The sequence below is a fragment of the Aquarana catesbeiana genome, unplaced genomic scaffold (genome assembly GCF_042186555.1).
Source record: "Aquarana catesbeiana isolate 2022-GZ unplaced genomic scaffold, ASM4218655v1 unanchor224, whole genome shotgun sequence".
NCBI lineage: Eukaryota > Metazoa > Chordata > Amphibia > Anura > Ranidae > Aquarana > Aquarana catesbeiana.
In genome coordinates, this window is record NW_027362651.1 from 2,514,040 (window position 1) to 2,538,096 (window position 24,057).

At 39.7% G+C, this 24,057-nt stretch overlaps 1 protein-coding gene across 1 annotated transcript in view; it reads left to right on the top strand.

Moving 5' to 3' along the window:
• Positions 1–24,057, top strand: part of LOC141121535 (vomeronasal type-2 receptor 26-like) — a 75,921-nt gene that overhangs the window by 37,798 nt on the left and 14,066 nt on the right. Inside the window, exon 2 of the mRNA XM_073611156.1 lies at positions 21,922–22,143. Coding sequence (XP_073467257.1) covers positions 21,922–22,143 — 222 coding nt within the window. The remainder of the gene's footprint in view (positions 1–21,921; positions 22,144–24,057) is intronic.

Below are 24,057 nucleotides of genomic sequence, written 5' to 3' on the forward strand. Positions count from 1 at the left end.
ATATAGGCTTTGGGTTTATTATATAATGCTTTGATCCATGTTAAAAAATGGGGTCCAAAACCCCATTTTTGTAATGAATATTGCATATATTGCCAGGATACTGTGTCAAATGCCCTCTTAATATCGAGAGATAGAAAACATAAAGGGATTTTCCGTTTTTTTAGCAATATGTGCCAATAACACTGCCCTGCGTATATTATCGCCTGCCTGTCTATTTGGCATGAAGCCTACTTGATCTCTATGTATTAATTTTCCTATAATGCTATTGAGGCGTTTTGCTATTATTTTTGCTAATAATTTAATATCAAGGTTTAACAGAGAGATAGGCCGATAATTCACACAGGAAGTATCATCAGAAAGGGGTTTTGGGATCATACAAACAATTGCCATTAGTGTTTCTTGCCGAAAAGAATGTCCATCTAGAAGTTTGTTAAAAGTTTCAGTGAGAATGGGAGAGAGTATTTCTGAGAATGTTTTATAGTATAAAGCCGAGTAGCCGTCTGGGCCTGGTCTTTTGTTAAGTTTTAGGTCTTTTATGGCGTTAGCAACTTCATCTATAGTTATAGGCTCATCCAAACTGCTTTTTTGATTCTGAGATAACTCAGGTAAGGTTATTTTTGAGAAGAAGGATTCAGCTTCTGTAGGATTAAATTCATTGTTTGTCTTGTATAAAGTTGCGAGATGTGAGTGAAATTTATGGACTATTTTAACTGGATTACAAGTGTAAACATTTTTTGATAATTTCAAACGTATTGGTTTGAAAGATTTGTTAGTTGAATTTAATGCCCGAGCCAAATATGTACCTGTTTTGTTTGTATTCATGTAGAAATTGTGTTTGGAGCGTTTGAGGGATTTATCAACTGACTCAGTGAGAAATAGATCGTATTCCAAACTAGATTTTTCCAGATGAGATTTTGTACTCTGAGATGGATTATCTTGAAATGATATGTAGGCTGCATTAAAATTGAGTTCTAGTTTTTTTGCTAGATTTTTGCGTTCCCGTTTAAATAGTGCCATTTGTCTTTGTATTGTACCACGCAAGACAGGCTTATGAGCTTCCCACAGTGTTATTGGGGAGATGTCTGTTGTATTATTAATTGATATGTATTCCTTTAAAGCTTGTTCAATGGCCATCTGATGTAGTGGGTGTTTGAGCATTATGTCCGGTAAGTACCACGTTGGGTCATGCGCTTTTGGTATGGCTGAGGCTATAGTAGTGTATACTGCATTATGGTCAGACCACGGAATCGGAATTATATCTGATGCAATAATTTCTGGTATCATTCCTATTGTTAGAAAAATATGATCTATTCTGGTGAAGGTTTGATGAGGGTGCGAGAAATAAGTGAATTTCTTTTTCATTGGGTTACTTTCTCTCCATGAATCTACCAGATTGTATTTGGAAAGAAGTTGAGAAAAAGGTAATCTAGAGGTTATTTTGGATGGTGTAAAAGATGATTTATCTAGAAATGGGAGGAGGACCTGGTTCGAATCCCCACACATTATCACTGTTCCTATTTTGTGTGTATTAATCACTTGTAATATATGTGAGAGGAATGGTGTAGGTTGTTTGTTAGGAGCGTAGTAGGAAATCACCGTGATTGCTGTATCCATTATATAACCCATGAGTATCAGGTATCTACCTTCTGGGTCTTTAATTTCTGATGATAAGGTGAATGGTGTGGATCGGTGAAATGCAATTAGAGTTCCCCTTTGCTTGGTACAGGCAGAAGCCGTGTAAATTTGTTGATAAAAAGGAGAAATATATTTTGGAGTAGAATCTTTGGTGAAGTGTGTTTCTTGGAGGCATACTATGTGAGCCTTCTTGTTATGGAAAGTACGGAAGGCTTTGGTCCTTTTTTGAGGGACATTTATTCCCTGAGCATTCAGGGAAAGTATATTCAGTGGTGCCATGGCAATAGATCAAATAGTTTTGACTTACTTTTTGTTATGCAGAGCTGACTGCGGAGATCAACCTGTGTGGACTGAAGAGATGAATAGATAGAAAAGAAACCAGTGAATTCTGGAGTAAAGAGTAAACAAAAAACATATGAGATTAGATGATACATTGTATAAATTATTTTTTGCAAGTAATCACAATTTACCCGTGAAAGAGAATAAATATCTCTCTCAGGGGAATAAGTGCCTTCGTCACACTCCCACATAATATGGTTGGGAGAATGAGGAGGGCTAATGGGGGTACACGGATCTTCCGCTTACAGGAGAGAAGTGCTATGTCAAAAGACATCAAATGATGTTTCATTAATTGGAGTGCAGAATATAGTTTTTGTTGAAATTATTTATTCCAGGGTGGTTGTATATGGTTAGTCTTGCCCTAGGCTAAATAATTCAGTTAGAAAGGTACTGTTAATAACTTTGGTATTGATGAAGATAGTTTGAATTATTTTGGGATTTTAACCCTTTTAGAGTAAACAATTACATATTTTATTCATATGTAACTGTTTAGATATGTTAACTCATAAAATTGAGGTTGTATTGCTTCAGATTAGAATAAACAAAAACATAATTCTAGGAACTAGTTAGGTAATAATATATTTGTTTTAAGAAAAGAAAGAAAAAGCTTCCATTACTTCTGGATTATTGAACATATTTGTCCTAAAAAGTAATAAATCTATTGTTATTACCTGAAAATATATAACTGAACAAGAATTTCCTTATTTCACTTATATATTCTAAGGCTATATGAATCAGAAGTAATAAGAAATATAACTGGAATGTAACATGATCCCACACAGTGTGTGACTATCAGAATGCAGTTACATTCAGTTATAAATATAGGTTTTTTATAGAGAACCATCTCTTAGTATAATAAATGAAGAGATATCAGGAATTAGGATGTCAGTCCATTGAATCTTCTTGATCCATGGATGATGTGGCATAACGGCCTCTTTTGTGAGAATGATGATTCCCATTTTGTTCTGAAATTTTCTGGGTGCTGCCTGAAGGTGAAGATGATGCCATTCTTCTGCGTGGGGGAGTGTTGCTGCTTGTGGGTTCTGTCAGATTTAATTTTAAAAGGGTTTGTTGTAGTTCATCTGCTGATCTGCTTCTGTAAATTGTACCTTGGTGGTTAAATCTGACTGAAAAGGGGAAGCCCCATTGATACATAATGTTGTGGCGTTGCAGTTCCATTAGTTGGGGTTTCATGGAACGTCTTTTAGTAATAGTAAGTTGGGATAGGTCAGCAAAAATTTGATAATTATGTCCTTGAAAATTAAGTTCCTTTTTTTCTCTTGCAGCAATTAGTATTTGTTCTTTCGTTCTGTAATAATGAAATTTTGTGATTATATCACGTGGGGGTCCATCTTTCTTTTTGGCTGTGAGGGCTCTGTGTACTCTGTCCAGTTCTAAACGTTCAATAGGGATATCTGGCTTTAGTTCTTGTAATAGAGCAGTAATAGTAGATTGCAGGTCTGTCACAGTTTCAGGTATTCCCCTTATGCGCAAGTTTGAACGTCTGGCTCTATTTTCGTAATCTTCGAGCTTAGTTTGAAGTATTAAATTCTCTTTTTTTAATTGTTCCAATTCTGTTATATTTTCTTGGGTTGTAATTTCAATTTCATCCATTTTTATTTCTAAGGCTGCGGTGCGGTTTCCCAGCTCTCTTATTTCTTTGGTTAGGCTTTTTGTTATTTGGTCTGAGGTTTGTTTTAAAGCCTTATGAAGCATCTTTTCAAATTGTAATAATATTACTGGGGATACTGAGGAGGCTTGTGGAGAAGTTTGTGAGAGGATTTGTTCTGTATCTGACTCAAATGGAGAGTCTTGCTGTGACATTTTCTGTCTGTGAGAGCGCCCTGATGCTGTATCTTGTGAGGTGACTGGAGCTGCTTCAGCTGCAGTGAGTGCCTGTGAGCTCTTTGTGAGGTGATTTTTATTTCTGCCACGGTTTCCTCCCAGTACCATATTTCCTGCCCAAACTTTCACAGTTTGTTCCCTGGGGCAAAAAGGTTCAAATGGATACCTTTTGAGCCTGCAGGCTCCGCTTTGTCCTTCTCTTCTCTCCTCAGCGGTGTGGAGCTCTAACAATGCATGTCTGCTCCGCTAGGCTCTGCCTCCTGCCCTCCCCCCCATTTTCAACCAGTCTGTGAGTGTTACCATCTTCTAACCTAGGTAGGTCTTTACTATTTTTGGAGGCCCTTACTGTTTTGAGGGGCAACATTGTTTCCCCCTACTAATTTTTACATCCACTTTTTTTAGATACATCACTACTTATACCTTTGTTTCCCTTTTTTTTTTCTTATTTTACCCCCTGCTTTTCTTCCAGACTCTTCATTCTTTTTGGGCCCCAGTGCATATGCCATAAAACAAGTAAAAATTCGCGCTGAACTGAAAAAAGCAAGCGGCGCTGAAAAGTTAAAAAATGAAATTGAAGAGTGGGAGGAATCCAATCACCAAATATATTGTGCAGATGTAGAAAGATTCACTCGTCACCACGTGGTAATGTAGTCTGCTTACCAGAAGGTGTTAAGGATTAGGCATAGATGATAAATTCTCAATAGCATCCAGCAAATCCAGCCCACTGGAACCCCTCATCAGACCACAACATCCGTGGGATTTCCTTCACATATAAACATCTCCCAATGGTCACTTCAGAATTAGGCATTCAGGCATGTAGTCATCATATATCCGAGAAAAGAAAATGAAGGACCCATAGTGAAGCCCGTAATGATAGATAAAAAAACTTTTATTGTAGTAACTTACAGTTGAAGCTTAAAACAGCATGCATCAATGATAGGAACAAACGGCTGCAGCAATCAGCATACGGATGTCAACCTGCCTGACATGTTTCATCGTAACAGATGTCTTCAGAGGCATGGCTACAGCTACAACCGCACGCTATATATATGGTATGGTTAGTGGGTGGATCAGAGGGGATATAATCAAACTCATCACTAACAGCTGGGTAGGATGTGTGTCTTGTGCAGAGTGCCCTGGTGCTAACAGGATAAACCTGGTTAGCAACTGATGACAGCACACGGCCAATCAGAAAAAACAGAGGATAGGAACAAAAAGAGGATGGCAACAGATGACTCAGTGCCACCTCATTGGTTAACCTATCTCTCAATGAACAGAAAAAATTGAAAAATGCCAGATAAGCATGAACAGGTGACGAGGAAGAGCGCCGGCTGTGCGGTCCGGCTCAGGGACATGAAAAAGGCTAAAAATGTATTTTTGATTGATCAGACAAAAACCTGATATCATATAACTCAATATACACAATAAAAAATGGAAGAGAATTAACACCCACACAGATAAGCTATGGGATTAACGCCTGTCATGCAGTATAGATCAAAGGCATAGAATAAAACGCTAGACTTTGTATAACAAATCAGTGCCTGCATGGGATAAAAACACTAACCTATGTATAACAAACCAGCGACTCACATGCAACTAAGCAATAGACATTGTGAATGCGATTGATCGCACACACTTCAATAAAAATACATGCATGCAATATACATCAATATATGTGTTAAAATCAATACAGATGATTGTAAACATCATTTAAAAATATTGTTTTCAAAAAATATTGTTTTAAAAAATATTGTTTTAAAAAACTGACCTAGACCCAAGATTTGCAAATAAATAAAGGAGAAAAAACAAAAAATAAATAGAATGAATAAAAGAGTGTATTGATGCTAACTGTTATTAATGAAGCTATTAACATCCCACTCTACGTTTAACCCATATGGCGTATAGCATTTGAGGGTGTGTATCCATCGCGTTTCCAACCTCGAGATTTCTCTCTTGGTGTAACTACCTCTCCAATGGGGTGTGAAACGATCAATGGCGGTAATCAGAGTCCCTACTGGATTTCTGTTATGACATTCTAAATAGTGACGTGAGACCGTGTGCTTAGGAAAACCTTTCTTTATGTTTTTTATATGTTCCTTTATTCGCACATTCATGGCTCTCATAGTGCGGCCTACATACTGTAGACCGCATGGACAAGTCAATAAGTACACAACATTTTTTGAGGTGCAGGTGATGAAAGTATCTATATCATAGACCTTTGTGGTGGAGTTAGATTTAAATTGACAAATTTTCCTATTTTTATCGCCATTTATGCGACACACTTTACATTTGCGACATGGGAAAAAACCTTTTGAGTTCTGAAAAAAGGAGACCCTATTGGGGGCATCAAGAACATTAGGGGCAACCTGCAGCCTTGGGTACTCCCCTATAGATAACTTGTGGGCGTTCAGGTAAGGATGGGCCCAACACTTTATCGTTTTTTAACACGGCCCAATGTTTTCTAAGAATTTTCTTTATATCATAATGTTGTCTAGAGTAGGTGGTCACTAAAGAAAACTCATGAATATTATTATTCTTAGTGGTTCTATCTGTGCCCTTTATCATATTGGCCCTATCCAAGCCAGCAACCTCATTTATGGTTTTGTCCAAGTCTGCACCAGAGTACCCCTTCTCCACAAATTTGGTTTTTAAGTCAGAGGCCTGCATCAAAAAGTCGTGTTTAAAGGTACAATTACGCCTTAGGCGAATAAACTGGCTTTTAGGAACCGCTTTTAACCAGGAGGGATGGTGACAACTCCCCTGACTAATATAGCCATTACGATCTGTCTCCTTGAAAAAAGTGGTGGTTGTAAATTTATTGTCACAGATCCGTATATTCAAATCCAAAAAATGGATAGCAACCTTGCTCATTTCAAATTGCAGAGAGATACCAAGGGTGTTCTGATTCAGCTCCTGCATGTAATTGGTCAATGATGTTTCATCTCCATCCCATAGGAGGAGGATGTCGTCTATATACCTGCCCCAGTACACCAATTCTGGCCGTCTGTCAGCATAGACGACATCCTCCTTCCACTTGGCCATGAACAGATTAGCCATACTGGGCGCAAATTTTGCGCCCATGGCTACACCTCTGGTTTGGAGGTAGCAAGAACCCCCAAACCAGAAGTAGTTATGCATCATGGCAAACCTTAGCAGGAGTAAGATGAACTCCCTCTGTGGGGGGGCCAGTTGGTCATCTCTACCAAGGAAGATCTCAACTGCATGCATACCATCTAAGTGGGATATGATGGTATACAAAGAGGACACATCAGCAGTAGCCATGATGTAACCCTCCTTCCACACCAAGGTATCCAGTATCTGTAAGACCTGGGAAGAGTCCCTCAAAAAAGAAGGGGTCTGGGATACCAGGGGTTGTAAAAATCCATCTATATATTTCCCAATACGGGAAGTGACAGAATCTAGCCCGCTGATAATGGGCCTCCCAGGTGGGTTAACTAAACTTTTGTGAATTTTTGGTAAAAAGTAAATTACCGGAATCCTGGGAGCCATAGGGACCAAAAAGGCTTTTTCTTTTTTGTTAATCAGTTGTTCGTTAAACCCCTTTTCAATAAGTTTCTGCAATTCCCTTTTATATCTGACAGTATGATCATGATGAAGGGGAAGGTATGTGTCAGTATCCGAAAGAATTCTCCTCATCTCTGAGATGTAGGCAACCTTGTCCAAGACAACTATCCCTCCCCCCTTATCAGCAGGGTGAACGATTATGTCGTCCCTATCTTTAAGGGTTTTCAACCCGTCCTGAAATTTCTGATTGTTTGGATCCCTCCGAATTTTCAATTTTTCCAGATCATTCAAGACTAGATCTTTAAAAACTGAAATGGATGGTGGCACAAAACCCGGCGGGTTGAATAACGAGGCATTCGCAAGGGCAGAATATCTAATTCCATTAGTAGTATGTTCGGATCTAGCAATGGGTTGAGACAGGAAGTGTCTTTTAATGCTCATCTTCCTGATATATTTCTGTACATCAATAAAAGCATTGAATTTACTCAATGGTTTATCAGGTGCATATTTAAGCCCATGATTTAGTACAAATTTTTCATTTTCACTTAAAGTGGCCTTGCTGAGATTAAAAATCCCGATATTGTTTACAGTCTCCTTCTTTTTCGTTCTGTGCCTCCTCCCCCCTCTGGACCCTCTTTTGGTTCGCCGTCCCTCTTGTTCTTTTGGGAACCCTTCGGAAAAAAAGGGGTGGAAGGTGGACCCAGGGGGGGTGGAGGACCTCTAGGTGGATATTGAGAATTTCTAGGCGGATAATAACCAGGAGAATCCCAATTAGAGCGTTCCCTGGTGTGATAACCAGCCCTGGGAGTGTGCTGTGACGGATGATCCACAATAATTCGATTGTCATATCCATCATAGTCGTCAGTGTATTCCCTATTAAGGGGTTCATAATAATTGTTAGTAGGAAAATTAGCAGAATTATTCCTAGGTGGATGGCTATACTGAACGTGACCTTCCCTCCCATCATGGGTCCTAGTCCGCGGCTGCCTTGGTTTAGGTCCTTTTCTAGGACCCACCTTCTTCCAGCCATTCCCGGGCTTACTCCCCCGAGAATTGCCAGCATGATGGGAAGGAATCACAGGCATAGAAGTGGATTCAACGTGTGGTCTATTCAGAGACTCATTATTTCCATTAGCCATAGCGGCTCTTCTAATTTGCCATTTAAAAACCTGATTGGTTCTGTAATCCTCCTGATCTCTGGAATACTTTTTCTTTTTTCTTTTTTCTACCAGTGCGTATGCCAGCCCGCTGTTGGTCTGATCACTCAGAACCCAGTGGGGCTGTCGGGTGTGAGGAAGGGGACATTTATTCCCCTCCATTTTATGGCCTTCTTTCTTTTTCCTATTGACCATCATTTGTTTGACGGGATCTGCGGGAAGCTCCGTGCCTTTGTATTCCTCACTTTTTAAGATTTTTTTGGATGCGTAAATGTACTTTTTTAGCAATTATGATGTAAGTATTGCCATGTCTGTTTTATTCAATAATTATGTAGCATTATATGTTAGGACCTGTGGCTGATTACTATGTATTTAAATCTCATAGACACTGTACTTCCTGTGAAATTCCCTGATGAAGGAGACTACAGTTCATCTCTGAAACGTCATTGGGTTCAGGATTGTGTACCATGTCATTTTGCTAAACGTTTGTACCATACTATGAATCCTTTTCATATGTGTTTATTATGTGTTTTTCATGTGTACAATAAACTTTTATACATTTTTTATATATATATATATATATATATATATATATATATATACTATTGTGGTAGTGCCTAAAAAGTCCCACCCCTAGGGGGTCCCTCCATTTCCATATTTATTTGGGATGTGGCAGACCTTTGAAGGGTTGGGTCCTACTTACAGTTGAATGTGAAAAACAAGCTTTTCAATTGTAATGGTTCCCGATCCTGGCCGTGATCGGAAACAGAATGTCACCCGACTCTCTTCCCTGACGCGTTGTGTCACTGTTCACGTGACTTTTTCAAAAGGTATAGAGTCGAGTGCACAGCGGTGACTAATATAGCAGGGCGGTTGCCATAGTAACCCCCTGTTCATGTTATAAATCCTATTAATGCAATAACAACATTTCACTTGCTCATTTACAAAGACATGCCATAAAACATATTAAATAAATAAAATAAATTAAGTTTTAAAACCAAATACATAATGTCAAACCGAGATAATAGATGCACAGCACCATCTAGTGGACAATTTAATAATAATTTTTCAAAGCTAAAAAAAACTACATAAAATCCATTGCATAAAAAACTGCTTATGACGCAGACCTGCCATCTAGTGGGTATCTTGAAAGAAGCAGCCTAATAAATAACAGAAAGTAAGAGAGGCAGCCCTATTAGAAAAGCAGAGAAAAAACACTCTAAATAGTTTAGAGATCATAGGATAAAAATATATAAGTGACAAATCATCATGATTGACTAATGTGGAAGTAAATAAATAACTTTGACAACCAGAGAATGAGTGAAGTGGAACTAATGCATCAAAGGGAGATAATTTAAAATTACAAAGCAATTAAAATCAATAATTGGAGATAAAACAATTCAAGTCGAATTCAACATTGTGTCCCAATGGCGCTAATGTACGGAGCTCATGTATCCAGCGAGATTCTGACTGACTCAATTTTATCACTTTATTATCACCCTTCCAGTGGGGTTTGTATTTTTCTATCCCCCATACCATAAACGAGGAGGGGTCTCTATTGTGGACCTGGTCATAGTGTCTAGATAGACTATGTTTTGGGAAGCCATTCTTTATATTTTGAGTATGTTCCCTTAGTCTCTTCCAGAGTTCCCTTTTGGTTCGTCCAACGTACTGGATCCGACAAGGACATTCCAAAAGATAAACCACCCCTTCTGTTCTGCATGATATAAAGTCTTTTATCTGGTATTCTCTATCAGTAACAGATGATTTCTTTTTCAATCCTTTTTATTAAATTTTCAAGGTATACAAATACATAATTCAACATCAACAAATACATTTCATAATATGAATATAAAATCGCTACCAGGGGCCCGGCACGACCCCCTCTAGTAACTCACACAATTACCATCATACCTTTTAATATTTTACCCAATCCCTTTGTGCCCACCCCACCCCCCCCAACCCTCTGGCTCTATCAGGAGAAACTCTAACACCATACCGCAATAGATTAGTCTGCCATTGAAAGATAATTCGAGATTTACCAATTGCCCTTTCATACCTTTCCCACACACCTAGTCTCGAGACACTTTACGGCCCGGCCTACAGGAACCCCCGGTCCATACCCAGCCTACAGGCACCCCCGGTCAATACCCATCCCCTGGAGCCACGGTTCCCATATATTCCTAAACTTCCCATAGCTTCCTCTTCTAATATAAGTTATTCTCTCTGTTCTCACCAGCCCATTCATAGTTCTAACCCAACCCTCCGGGGTAGGAGGGGCCGCCGATAGCCAGGACTGGGCTATCAGTTTCCTCGCTTGATAGAGGCATCTAACCACTGCTGTAATTTTTAGCTTATTTCCCATGTTCTGGCCAATCAAGCCCAGCATGCACACCTTAGCCTCCAATTCCAGACTTATCCTGAACCTAGATTCGATAATCTTCAGGATCTCGGCCCAGTATCTGGCTAATTTCGGGCATCTCCACATCATATGTATGAGATCGCCCGTCTCACCACATCTAGGACATTTCTCATCTAGTCTACAGCCGAACCTGAACAACTTCTTTGGGGTGTAATAAGCTCTGTGTATCAGCAAGAGATGGGACACCCGCTGCGACGGAGAGACCGACACCAGAGGGCCTAGCGCCAGTATTCTGTTCCACTGGTCGTCTGTCAACTCCCCCGCATCCGCCTCCCATCCCTCCCTGGCACGCCCGAGCGTTTGAATATTTGCCATTCTAGCCATCAGTTGTCCATAGATCCTTGAAATCATTCCCTTAAAATTAGATGTTAATACCACACTATTAAGGAGGGGGGCCTTGCTCCATTCCACCGTCCTGGACTTAAACTGTTTATCCAGGGCATGTCTGATCTGGAGGTAGTAGTAAAAGGTTTCCTTTGGAATTCCAAATTCACTTCTTAGCTCCAGAAAGGACTTGAGGACCTTATCCTTATACAATTGGGCCAACCGGACCAAACCACACTCTTCCCACCACCTGTTTTTCCCAACAAAATCTAGTTCCTTCAACTGCTTATTGTTCCATATAGGTGAGAACTCCGTAAAGCCCTCATATCCCAACTCCACCTTCACTACCCGCCAGATTTTTGCCACCAATTTGTATGTTGGTAGTGCGCAGTGAATAGCCTCAGCCTCTAATGCCCCTGCCAAGGATTTGTGCGGGTTACCTGATAGCATAATTTCCCTGCTGTTGTTCATCTCCCCCCTCTTTTCACATCCTCCCAGCTGTTGTAGTTGTGCAGAAAGAAAGTACTTGTATGGATGAGGAACCGCCAACCCTCCCTCCCCCGTAGAGCGTTGTAATGTCTGAAGACTAATCCTAGCCTGCCCTTTTTTCCATATTAACTCACGGAAAAGGGAATTTATTTTAACCAACCAGTCTCTTTTTATCCAGACCGGAGAGTTGTGGAGTATGTACATTAACTGCGGCATCCAAATCATTTTAATCAGGTTTATCCGGCCTGCTACCGACAGAGGGAGCCGGCACCAGATATCCTTTTTCCTTTTAAATCTTTCAAGGATTGGGACTAAGTTATCACTAATAAACTGATCAGGGGTACTAGCGATCACTATTCCCAGATACTTAAACTTTTCCACTATTTTAACTCGGGGTACTCCCTGGGGCAGCAGGCCACTAGCCGAGTCAACCGGGAGGAGGACCGACTTCTCCCAGTTGACCATCAGCCCCGATATCCTCCCAAAACCTTCCACCAGCTGCATTGCTTTTATTAGTGAGGGCCCTGTGTCCCCCAGGAATATTAAAACGTCGTCAGCATATAGGGCTATTTTTTCTTCTCCCCCTTTCCTCTTAAATCCCTGCAAACCGGCAGCTTTTCTCACAACTTCTGCAAAGGGCTCCATTGCCAGGGCGAACAGCAGGGGTGAAAGCGGACAACCCTGCCTAGTTCCCCTCCCAATGGATATCTTCCGCGAGTATGCGTTATTAATTTTTAATCTGGCGCTAGGATGCTGATACAGTATTTTAACAGATGATTTAAAACTAGATTTTTTCTTTTTAATTTCATTTGTATGCCTACAGGTGTAGCATGTTTTACAAGGGTAAAACCCCTTACCATCAAAGAAGGAAAACTTTTTTTGAGCAGGGGGGTCCAACACGTTCTTTGCAATAAGGTCCCTCAGGGTCGGAGCTCTCCGATAAGTACATTTCGGCTTTTCTTGTAGTATTGTTCCTAGATGTCGATCAGCTTTCACAATGTTCCAGTATTTTTTGTAAATTTTCTCTATTTGTTTATGCTGGATACTGTAATCCATAACAAGGGGTACAAACACTCGTATATTCTTTATTTCTAGTTGAACCTTCAATACGTTTTTTTTCTATCCAGAGCCCCTACATCCTTTATTTTTTCTTTAATAAAGCTGTGTTGGTATCCCTTTTGAATGAATCTCTCACCGATAAATTCTGCTTGTTTCATAAACACTTCCTTTTTAGTACAATTTCTTCTTAGCCTAATTAATTGACCTTTAGGTATGTTCTCCAACCAAGGGGCATGGTGACAGCTATCCAATGGAAGGTAACTATTCCTATCAACCTGTTTAAAGTGTGTTTGTGTTATCAATTTTCCATCTTCTTTTGAAATTTCCAGATCTAAAAATTGTATCTTCTCATCACTTATCTCCCATGTCAATCTAATGTTCTTATTGTTTGAGTTCAAATTAAAACCAAAGTCCATCAAGCTTTCTCTATCATCAGCCCAGATAACAATAATGTCATTGATGAATCTCTTAAATAGGAGGAGTTGCTGCGGCTTCCTGTTATAAAAAACATCCTCCTCCCATTCAGCCATGTAGAGATTAGCTACACTGGGCGCATATTTAGCGCCCATCGCTATTCCACAGATCTGTTTGTAATAATTACTTTCATACCAGAAGTAATTGTGGTCCAGGCTATATCTTAAACAGTCCACAAGAAACTTCCTCTGTACAGCCTTCAGTCCGCTAAATTCCTTCAAGGCCCATTTGGTCACTTGTATTGCTTCCTCATGATTAATTATAGTATATAGCGGTGCCACATCCACTGTTGCAAGGTACACTGATCTATCATCAAGTGTGATTGTATCAAGTAATTGTATTAAATGTTTAGTATCTCTTAGATATGACTTTGTTTTCCTCACTAATGGCCAGTCTATATACTCCCCTATTCTTGCTCCAACCAAATTTATTCCATTGACTATCGGCCTTCCCAGTGGTTTTTCCTTGTTTTTATGGATCTTAGGGAGAGTATATATTACTGGAATACGACACCCAAGAGGCTGCAGGTATTTCGCTTCTTTTTTATTTAGTAAGCCTTTGGACTTCCCTTTTTATATTAGATCAGCTAGGTCATCTTTATATCCTACTATTGGATTGCCGGACAATTTCTGATAAGTGTCTCTATCCCTTAGTTGTCGATTCAATTCTTCTTGATAATCTTTCTTCGATTGAATCACTATGGCTCCTCCTTTTGTCGGCTTGTCTTACCACAGCATCTTTCCTCTCCAAGTTTTTTAATGCCGTTCTTTATATCACCAGGGTCATTTATCTTTTTGACCTTCAAATCTTGGAGATCCTTTAGGACCATTCTTCGAAACATGTCAATGTGTCCTTCTGTTCCAATTGGGGGATTAAACAAAGATTTATTCTTTAAATCACTAAACTTGATCTCATTTTCCACAACAGTATTTCTTAATATATTTTCTCCTGGTTTATTTAACATGTATTTCTTGATGTGTAGGCTCCTAGCAAATTTGTTGATATCTACATAGGCATTAAATGTATTCAGATTCTTTTTTGGTGCGAATTAAGGCCTTTATCCAATACTTTCATTTCATCTTTCGACTCCACTAATGTTTATTATTCCTTCTCCTATTACTCTCTTATTCTTCTGTTTTTTTGTTCCTGCTCTACATCCACACCTTGTTTTGTGTTTCTCCCAGATGGGTTTTCTGACCTTCTTCTCGGAGATCTTCTTTATCTCTCTTCCCGATCTTTGTCATTCTGATGATCTTGATTTCTTTCTTCCCTCCTTGTTTCTTTCCTCATTGTATGATCTGGGCTCCGCCTGACTGATCTCCGAGGTCCATTCTCCAACTGATAACGCCTGGGAGAATCTCGGCGTCTCATCTCTAAAAAACGCCCCGGAGTTCTATCTCGTCTTTCATACTGAGGTTTAGGTGTTCTCCCTCTTTCATATTGGCCTCTAGGGATTCGTCCTCCCTCATCAATCATCTCAAAAAAAGTTTTCCTTCTTTGATGGTAAGGGGTTTTACCCTTGTAAAACATGCTACACCTGTAGGCATACAAATGAAATTAAAAAGAAAAGATCTAGTTTTAAATCAACTGTTACTGATAGAGAATACCAGATAAAAGACTTTATATCATGCAGAACAGAACGGGTGGTTTATCTTCTGGAATGTCCTTGTTGGATCCAGTACGTTGGACGAACCAAAATGGAACTCTGGAAGAGACTAAGGGACCATACTCAAAATATAAACAATGGCTTCCCAAAACATAGTCTATCTAGACACTATGACCAGGTCCACAATAGAGACCCCTCCTCGTTTATGGTATGGGGGATAGAAAAATACAAACCCCACTGGAGGGGTAAAAATAAAGTGATGAAACTGAGTCAGTCAGAATCTCGCTGGATACATGAGCTCCATACATTAGCGCCATTGGGACACAATGTGGAATTCGACTTGAATTGTTTTATCTCCAATTATTGATTTTAATTGCTTTGTAATTTTAATTATCTCCCTTTGATGCATTAGTTCCATTTCACTCATTCTCTGGTTGTCAAAGTTATTTATTTACTTCCACTTTAGTCAATCATGATGATTTGTCACTTATATATTTTTATCCTATGATCTCTAAATTATTTAGAGTGTTTATTTGCTGCTTTTCTAATAGAGCTGCCTCTCTTAATTTCTGTTATTTATTAGGCTGCTTCTTTCGAGATACCCACTAGATGGCAGGTCTGCGTCATGAGCAGTTTTTTATGCAATGTAGTTGTTTTTAGCTTAGATGAATTATTATTAAATTGTCCACTAGATGGTGCTGTGCATCTATTATCTTGGTTGGAGATTAGGTATTTGGTTTTAAAACTTCATTTATTTTATTTATTTAATATTTTTTATGGCATATCTCTGTAAATGAGCAAGTGAAATGTTGTTATTGCATTAATAGGATTTATAACATGAACAGGAGGGTTACTATGGCAACCGCCCTGTTATATTTGTCACAGCCGTGCACCCGACTCTATACCCTTTAAAAAAGTCACGTGAACAGTGACGCAACGCGTCAGGGAAGAGAGTTGGATGACGTCCTGTTTCCGATCACGGCCGGGATCGGGAACCATTACAATTGAAAAGCTTGTTTTTCACATTCATCTGTAAGTGTATTACCATTAATAAATTAGTCTGTTTTAAATACTGCACTATGGAGTCCTCCCTTCCCTTCCCTTTAACGGTCTAATGACATCTGGCTGAGATTCTGGGGCATCCTGGAAACGGATGGTGCCACTGAGGGGGCTGTGGAGCGGATCGGCTAGTGTGAAACTGTCAGCAGGGCTTACTTTGCTCTGTTATGAGGTGAGAGGCTGGGGGAACTATTTTCCACACACACTGGAGATTGGTTGAACGGTGTCACTGGAATTTCTTTGATGAACTGCTATTCACATTGAAGGAGATTGTCACAATCAGATTGCACTGTGTGTGGGAACTTTTTTTCACCTTAATTTTCCTTTTTTTGTGTTTATTTCACCATTTGATGATTTCATTATTTAAGCATTAAGCACTTTGTTTGGATTATCTTGAACTATTTTTACACTTCATTGTAAATTTTTACAGAAGTTTTGCACTTTTTTGCATTTTTGCACATTGTTTGCTGTCTAGCTACTCATTTTATGGCATTAACTTTTGCTAATCTTTTTTCAGCTTCTTTTGCACAGATTGCGCATTTTGCACATTCCTTGCATGCACCAATATTTTGCACCTTTGCGATTTGTGCACATTTTCTTGTGATTTGTTTAGATGGTTGTATTCACATTGGAGATATTCATTTATTTTATATTTATTTTGTTGCATTAACTATTCAGGAATCCATATTTTTAATTCATTTGTGATTTATTTTTGGAATCTATTATTCTCTATTTGATTGTTTATCTCATCGTGATTTAGGATTTCGTTCATCTTGCAGTAATTTAGTCATTTTTTCAGGAGGGGCCTACCAAGCCATTCATTTATTTCCGATTTGTGTTGTTTATTCATTTATTAAAAAAACCAAACAAACAGTCAGCGCAAAACTTAATGACTACTCACAGCAGCTGAACACTAAAGGCAAATATATAAACCCTTCAGAACTATGTAGATAAATCAGTGCAGCGCTAAATTAATAACTAAAAACAATTATTGAATCAAAATACAATAAATGAAAAGTTCATAGGTTCGTGTGTTGAAACTCTTATGTAGATAGAGAGGCACACAGACGTCAATGGTGATAAAGGGTGCTTCATGCAAAAGTTTGGGGTGCTCCTTGATCCGTGCTCACACCATATGTTTAGCCAAACTGCTCACCTTGTTTATTAGACCCCTGAGCTAACAGGAAGGTCATAAGAGCTTTCACCACCCCTGGTGGTAATGGTAAACTTGTGGATGGAAGCTGGGCACCTCTCGAACTCCTGCAGATAAGCCTTTTGATTCTCCCGTAGCAACATATAATATAAAGAAACAATCTAGTGCTCTCTGTATGATTTGTATAAAGGTATCATTTAATATAAAATGGGTACTCACATAAAAAGCACTTAGACCAAGTGCTAGGGTATAAAGCATAAAAGGACTGATGACAGCAAAGCTGATAAGGTGGCCGTAGTGACATTAAGATGAACTCTCGCACGCGTATCGTCCATAGGACTTCCTCAGCGATAGTAGAGTCTCACAATGCCACTATAGTTTAAATAGAAAGCCCCTTATCACACTCACCTGTGTAATTACAAACCGAGCGGTAAGCGTCACCATTGACGTCTGTGTGCCTCTCTATCTACATAAGAGTTTCAACACACGAACCTATGAACTTTTCATTTATTGTATTTTGATTCAATAATTGTTTTACGTTTATTCATTTATTGCTATAGCATTGGTTTTTCTAATCACTGGCTATACAATTTAATGAGAGATTAATTGTAGGACACAATATCCCTCTGGATTTATCCTTTTGGAATCTCCAAAGATGTTTGCATCATTACATTAATTTGTTATGGTTATTTTTAGTAAACGCCACTTATACTTTTTTGTTATGAACAATTTGGGGTGTTCGTGGCAAATTTGAAAGCCGTGGAACACCCTTTAAAAGTCTATGGTAGAAATCAAAAGTGCTAATTTTAAAGGTTAATATGCAAGTTATTGTCATAAAAAGTGTTTGAGGACCTGGGTCCTGCCCCAGAGGAGATGTATCAATGAAAAAAAAGTTTTAAAAACGGCTGTTTTTTCAGGAGCAGTGATTTTAATAATGCTTAAAGTGAAACAAAAAAAGTGTAATATTCCTTTAAATTTCGTACCTGGGGGGTGTCTATAGTATGCCTGTAAAGGGGCGCATGTTTCCTGTGTTTAGAACAGTCTGCCAGCAAAATGACATTTCTAAAGGGAAAAAAAGTCATTTAAAAGTGCTAGAGCTTGTGTCGGCTATAATGAATTGTCGGTCGGGCAATACACATAAAAGTTCATTGATAAAAACGGCATGGAATTTCCCCACAGGGGAACCCCGAACCAAATTTTTTAAAAAAAAAATTGTACCCCTACCATTTCACAAAAAATGTGTGAAAATGGTAAAAAAAGACACTACATGCCTTGGGAAAAGTCCTTTATTAAAAAAATAAAACTGTCCCACGGAGTCTTCTTCTCGCGCTCCAGCGGAACGAAAAAAAAAAAAAAAGAAAAGCCGCAAGCCGCCTATGATCTACCTCCATGGGAGGCACCCGGCATAATGACGGGCCTCTCAGGTGACAGATCTTTTATAAGTGAGGGCGGAGCCACACAATGTCATCGCCGGGTGACCCTGCCCCCCTCTGACATAAGGGGATATCCCTATGGCTTTCCAGTAGCGTCAGAGGGGGCGGGGCCACCCAGTTACATAACTGAGTACTTATAAAAGATCTGTCATCTGAGAGGCCCGTCATTACGGCGGGTGCCTCCCATGGAGGCAGATCGTAGGCGGCTTGCGGATTTTATTTTTTTTTTAGGTCCTTTGGAGCGCGAGAAGAAGAAAAAGACTCTGTGGGACAGTTTTATTTTTTATTTTTTTTAATAAAGGACTTGTCCCAAGGCGTGTAGTGTCTTTTTTTTTTACCATTTTCACACATTTTCTGTGAAATGGTAGGGGTACATTTGTACCCCATTACCATTTCACACAGGGGGCGGGATCTAGAGGGTCCCCTTGTTAAAGGGGGCTTCCCGATTCCGATATGCCCCCCGCCCGCAGACCCCCACAACCATCGGGCAAGGGTTGTGGGGATGAGGCCCTTCTCCCCATCAACATGGGGACAAGGTGCTTTGGGGGGCTGCTACCCCAAAGCACCCTCCCAATGTTGAGGGCATGTGGCCTGGTACAGTTCAGGAGGGGGGGCGCTCTCTTGTCCCCCCTCTTTTCCTGCAACCTGCCAGGTTGCGTGCTTGGATAAGGGTCTGGTATGGATTTTTGGGGGGACCCCACGCCATTTTTAAAAAAAAATTGGCACTGAGTTCCCCTTAAAATCCATACCAGACCTGAAGGGTCTGATATGGATTTTGGGGGGGACCCCCACACCATTTTGTTTTTTAAATTTTGGCAAGGGGTTCCCCTTAATATCCATACCAGACCTAAAGGCCCTGGTATGGAATTTAGGGGGACCCCCACACATTTTTTTCTTAATTTTGGTTCGGGGTTCCCCTGTGGGGAAATTACATGCCGTTTTTATCAATGAACTTTTATGTGTATTGCCGGACAGACAATTCATTATAGCCGGCACTATCTCTAGCACTTTTAAATGACTTTTTTTCCCTTTAGAAATGTCATTTTGCTCTCGGACTGTTCTAAACATGGGAAACATGCACCCCTTCACAGGCATACTATAGACACCCCCCAGGTACGAAATTTAAAGGAATATTACAATTTATTGTTTCACTTTAAGCATTAATAAAATCACTGCTCCCGAAAAAACGGACATTTTTTAAACTTTTTTTTGCATTGATACATGTCCCCTGGGGCAGGATCCAGGTCCCCAAACACTTTTTATGACAATACCATTCATATAAGCCTTTAAAATTAGCACTTTTGATTTCTCCCATAGACTTTTAAAGAGTGTTTCGCTGCTTTCGAATTTGCCGCAAACACCCCAAACTGTTGGCTGTTCGGCGAACGGGCGAACAGCCAATGTTCGAGTCGAACTCATGTTCGACCTGAACATAAAGCCCATCCCTAGTCTCCACGATGATATTGCATCTGATATGGCTCTTTAAAAGGTGTTTAAGGATTTTCCAGCTAATACTAGATGGTAGTCCCTTTAAGGTTTAGTCTCCCACTGTCACTCCATATGTTTAGGATAAAGAAAGTATTCCTCCATAGTGTAGTAGATAAAGGTAGTAATGGTTTATTGAAAATAGCAGCTCTTACTGTTAGATATAGATACAGTGACTTGCCAGTCTCTTGCATTAGTTCCGGTCCGGACTGCCCTACGCGTTACGTCATGGAACTTCAAAATGGGGACTTTAGATTTTTCCTGTTTGGCTCCCATAGACTTCAATAGGGTTCGCCGTTCGGGTCAGAACTTTTCTGATGTGAACCAAACAAGGGGGTGTTCAGCCCATCTTAACCACAATGTGTCCTCCTTTGTCTGAGGGTTTTACAGCTAAAATGGCTTCCAGATTCTGATAAGCCCCCTGCCTGCAGACCCCCACAACCACCGGCCAGGTTTGTGGGGATGAGGCCCTTGTCCCCATCAACATGGGGACAAGGTGTTTTGGGGTGGGGTGGCAGAGCCCCCCACCCCAAAGCACACAACCCCCATGTTGATGGCATGTAGCCTGGTATGGTTCAGGAGGGGGAGCTCGCTCGTTCCTCCCCCTTTCCTGGCCTTCTAGGCTGAATGGCCAGATAAGGGTCTGGTATGGATTTTGGGGGCAACCCATGTATTTTTTTTTTTTTAATTTTGGCATGGGAATTACCCTTAAAATCCATATCAGACTCAAAGGGCCTGGTATAGACTGGGGGGGGGGGGGGCACGCTGTTTTATCTTTTTTTTAACCAGCATTTTTTTTCTTGTAAAGCTGTCATCAGGGAAACCCATTGACAGCTGATGACTCGTTTATTAAGGATGGCGCAGCCAGTTTCCTGGCCCTGGTCCCTAACAACCAACTTATACTGCACATTTATTGGGCAAAGCTTTGCCCAATCAGCAGTGCACAGTGCATTGCAGGGTGTTCAGCGGGTCGATCATCCGCCAAACACCCTGCAAATTTGAGTGTTGGACGAACAGGGCGAGCAACCAATGTTCAGCCTGAATTCATGCTCGGGCTGAACTGTTTGCCCAACTCTAATTGTGGTAGCGAGTAATGAACAATAAATAAGGATGGGTATGAAAATTCTTCAATCTCTCCATATGAAGTTTTCTCTGTCCTCTGCTTATCTCTCTTATGCCGCGTACACACGCTCGGACATTCCGACAACAAAATCCTGGATTTTTTTCCGACGGATGTTTGCTCAAACTTGTTTTGCATACATAAGTTCGAACAAATGTTGTCGGAAATTCTGAACGTCAAGAACACGGTGACATAAAAGACGTTCGATGAGCCGAGAAAAATGAAGTTCAATAGCCAGTGCTGCTCTTCTGCTTGATTCAGAGCATGCGTGGAATTTTGTGCGTCGGAGTTGTGTACACACGCTCGGATTTTCCGACAACAAGTTTTGTTGTCAGAAAATTTGAGAACCAACTCTCAATTCCAACAGCATCGACGGAGCCTACACATGGTCGGAATTTCCGACAACAAGCTCCCATCGAACATTTGTTGTCGGAAATTCTGAGCCTGTGTATGCGGCATTAGAGTAATATCCTGAGTGTAATACAGGAAAAGTTCAGTTTTTTTACTCTCCTGAACATATACATACAGATCTGTCCAATCGGAAAATAAAATGAATGATTGATGATTTTCTGAATTATTATTCTTTTCATATCAGAGAGATGTAGATTGAGACATTGCAGGGGAATCAAAAAGTGAAGAATAAGAGATTATCCAGATTCATTCATTCCTATTCACATTTATAGGAAGGCCTCCTAGTAACCTGAATCTAAGCACTTTGTATTTTTCTAAACAGACTTTAATTCCAGAACTCATATCTGTATATAGTAATGTGTGTATTTCTGTCTTCTGTGAAAAGCTTCTAAAATATGTGAGAAATCTTTATTACATGGACAAAAAAGCTGGCGAGATATACTTTAATAAGAGAAGAGAAGCTCTCACCAATCTTATGTTATACAAATGGATTATGTTTAACAGTTCACATTTTCATAATATCTTGATATCCATTATTAAAAGCCCAGACTTTGTGCCTGAAACATTTCCCGATATGAGTCATCCTTTCCTCTGGAAAAGTGGCAAAGTAAGAAATCATTTGATTGTTTTCTGTTTATATCATTCACTGAGGTGGTTCCTCATTAGGATTTATAGGGATATTTTATTCTGATTTTGAAATAATCCGGGTGAAAGGTGAATTTGAGGGAAGTAGAGAGGACACATTGCTGGAAATGGCAACAAAAGGAGCTCTGTCTACAGAAACATGTAGAAATATCACAGCCTGTACCAGAGTGGAGCAGAGAGGGAGGATACAGATGAGGTGTATATGAAAGGGAAAGTCCATTGCACCATCCCTGGATGGCTTACATACTCAATCACCCCTGAAGTTTGGGATAAATCGTGTTTAGGCCTATTGCATGGGTCCATGTAACCGGTACGGGTCCATCTTACATTCACTGCATGGTGGTGCACTGGAGTTTAATTTGGATTTGCAGCACTGAGATTAGGGATTCAATTACTAACAGTATTTCACAAAATTTTTTTCTGTGGTGAAGGACATAACTGCTTGGAAGAACTTACTGCCTATTTTCTCTGTGTGGACTATATTATTGGCATTTAAGGAGTTGTTTGAAGCATTTGTTATTTATTTTACACCACCCGATTTTATTGGTGGAGCACTGGGATTATAATATATTGCCATATAGAAATACCAGGCAATATTCTGGGAAGGATTTTCCATTTATGTGTAATTGTATGTTTATCACAAAGACATAATTACTGCACTATTATCATATTTGTTATTCTCTTCATTGTCAATGTTCACATTTAGTTGTAGTATTTATTCACAGCAGTGCAACACATTGCCTGGTTATATAGCTAATATAACCCATAAATCTCGTGCACACCGCTCTCTTAAATTAATATCAAGCTGTAGTACCCTAAAATCTATAAAACGTTGTGACAAATGACATAGATTAGCCGTACTCCCACTACTAAGGACCAGTGCTCTGCCCTCCGTGTTACGTCATCGACTTCATCCGCCTTCATAGTGTTGAGGGAAGAGACGTTCCAGTAGCAGTGGTTCTGATTAGGACCCTTTCACACTGCCTTTCTATTGACTTACAATGGAAAGTGCCTTTAAAAAACTGCATCAGTGCAGCATGTAGGACTTTTTAAAATGCAGCACACCTGCAGTGAGAAGAGGTCCATAAAATTTAAAGGGATACATTATTCATGCATTTTACTTCTGCCTTTTTAATCCCCAAAAATTGATCAGTCTGAAAGAGACGGTGAGCCGTCAGCCTGATTCCACCTGGAGCGGGGAGCCCATGTGGAGTGTCTCTGCCTCTGGCACTTCATTGTGCAGTTCATTGTATTTCTTTTTATGTGAGGGAGATTTTAACCCCTTAGTGACTAAGGGTAAAACACACGTTAATTTCTGAACACAATTTTGCAGACTGAACATGTGTTAGTAAAACTGTACATATCATCACAGCTACTTTGTGCATCCAGGTGGATTATATATTTTTTATTATCAAAGGAAATGGCCCAATATAGGAAAACATTTTTTTTTAATTTAGCTATATATTTTTTGCTGCTACCATAACCTACCACCAAGGAACTACCCAAAATACATTATTATGTTCCAGATGATCACAGTGATACCACATATATGTATGTTAGTTGTTGTATGTACCTGTAGTACAGTCCAGAAATAATAGTGCACTTTTTTTATCCTACCTAAAATACAATGACACTAACTTAAACTTTTTTTAATCATGCTCAAAATATACAGACCATGACCTTTGACCCCAACATTTGACCTTTACTTGACCCAAACACTAACCCTGGCACTGATCTAGATCATACATTGATCCAGACATTTTTTTCCTTAATTTTTTTCATACCTTTGTAATTTACTTCTTTCTCTCTGCATGGAAAGAAAGGTACAATGTATCTCTCCCTCCATTTAGAGAGAAAAAAAACACAGGGGCAGGCT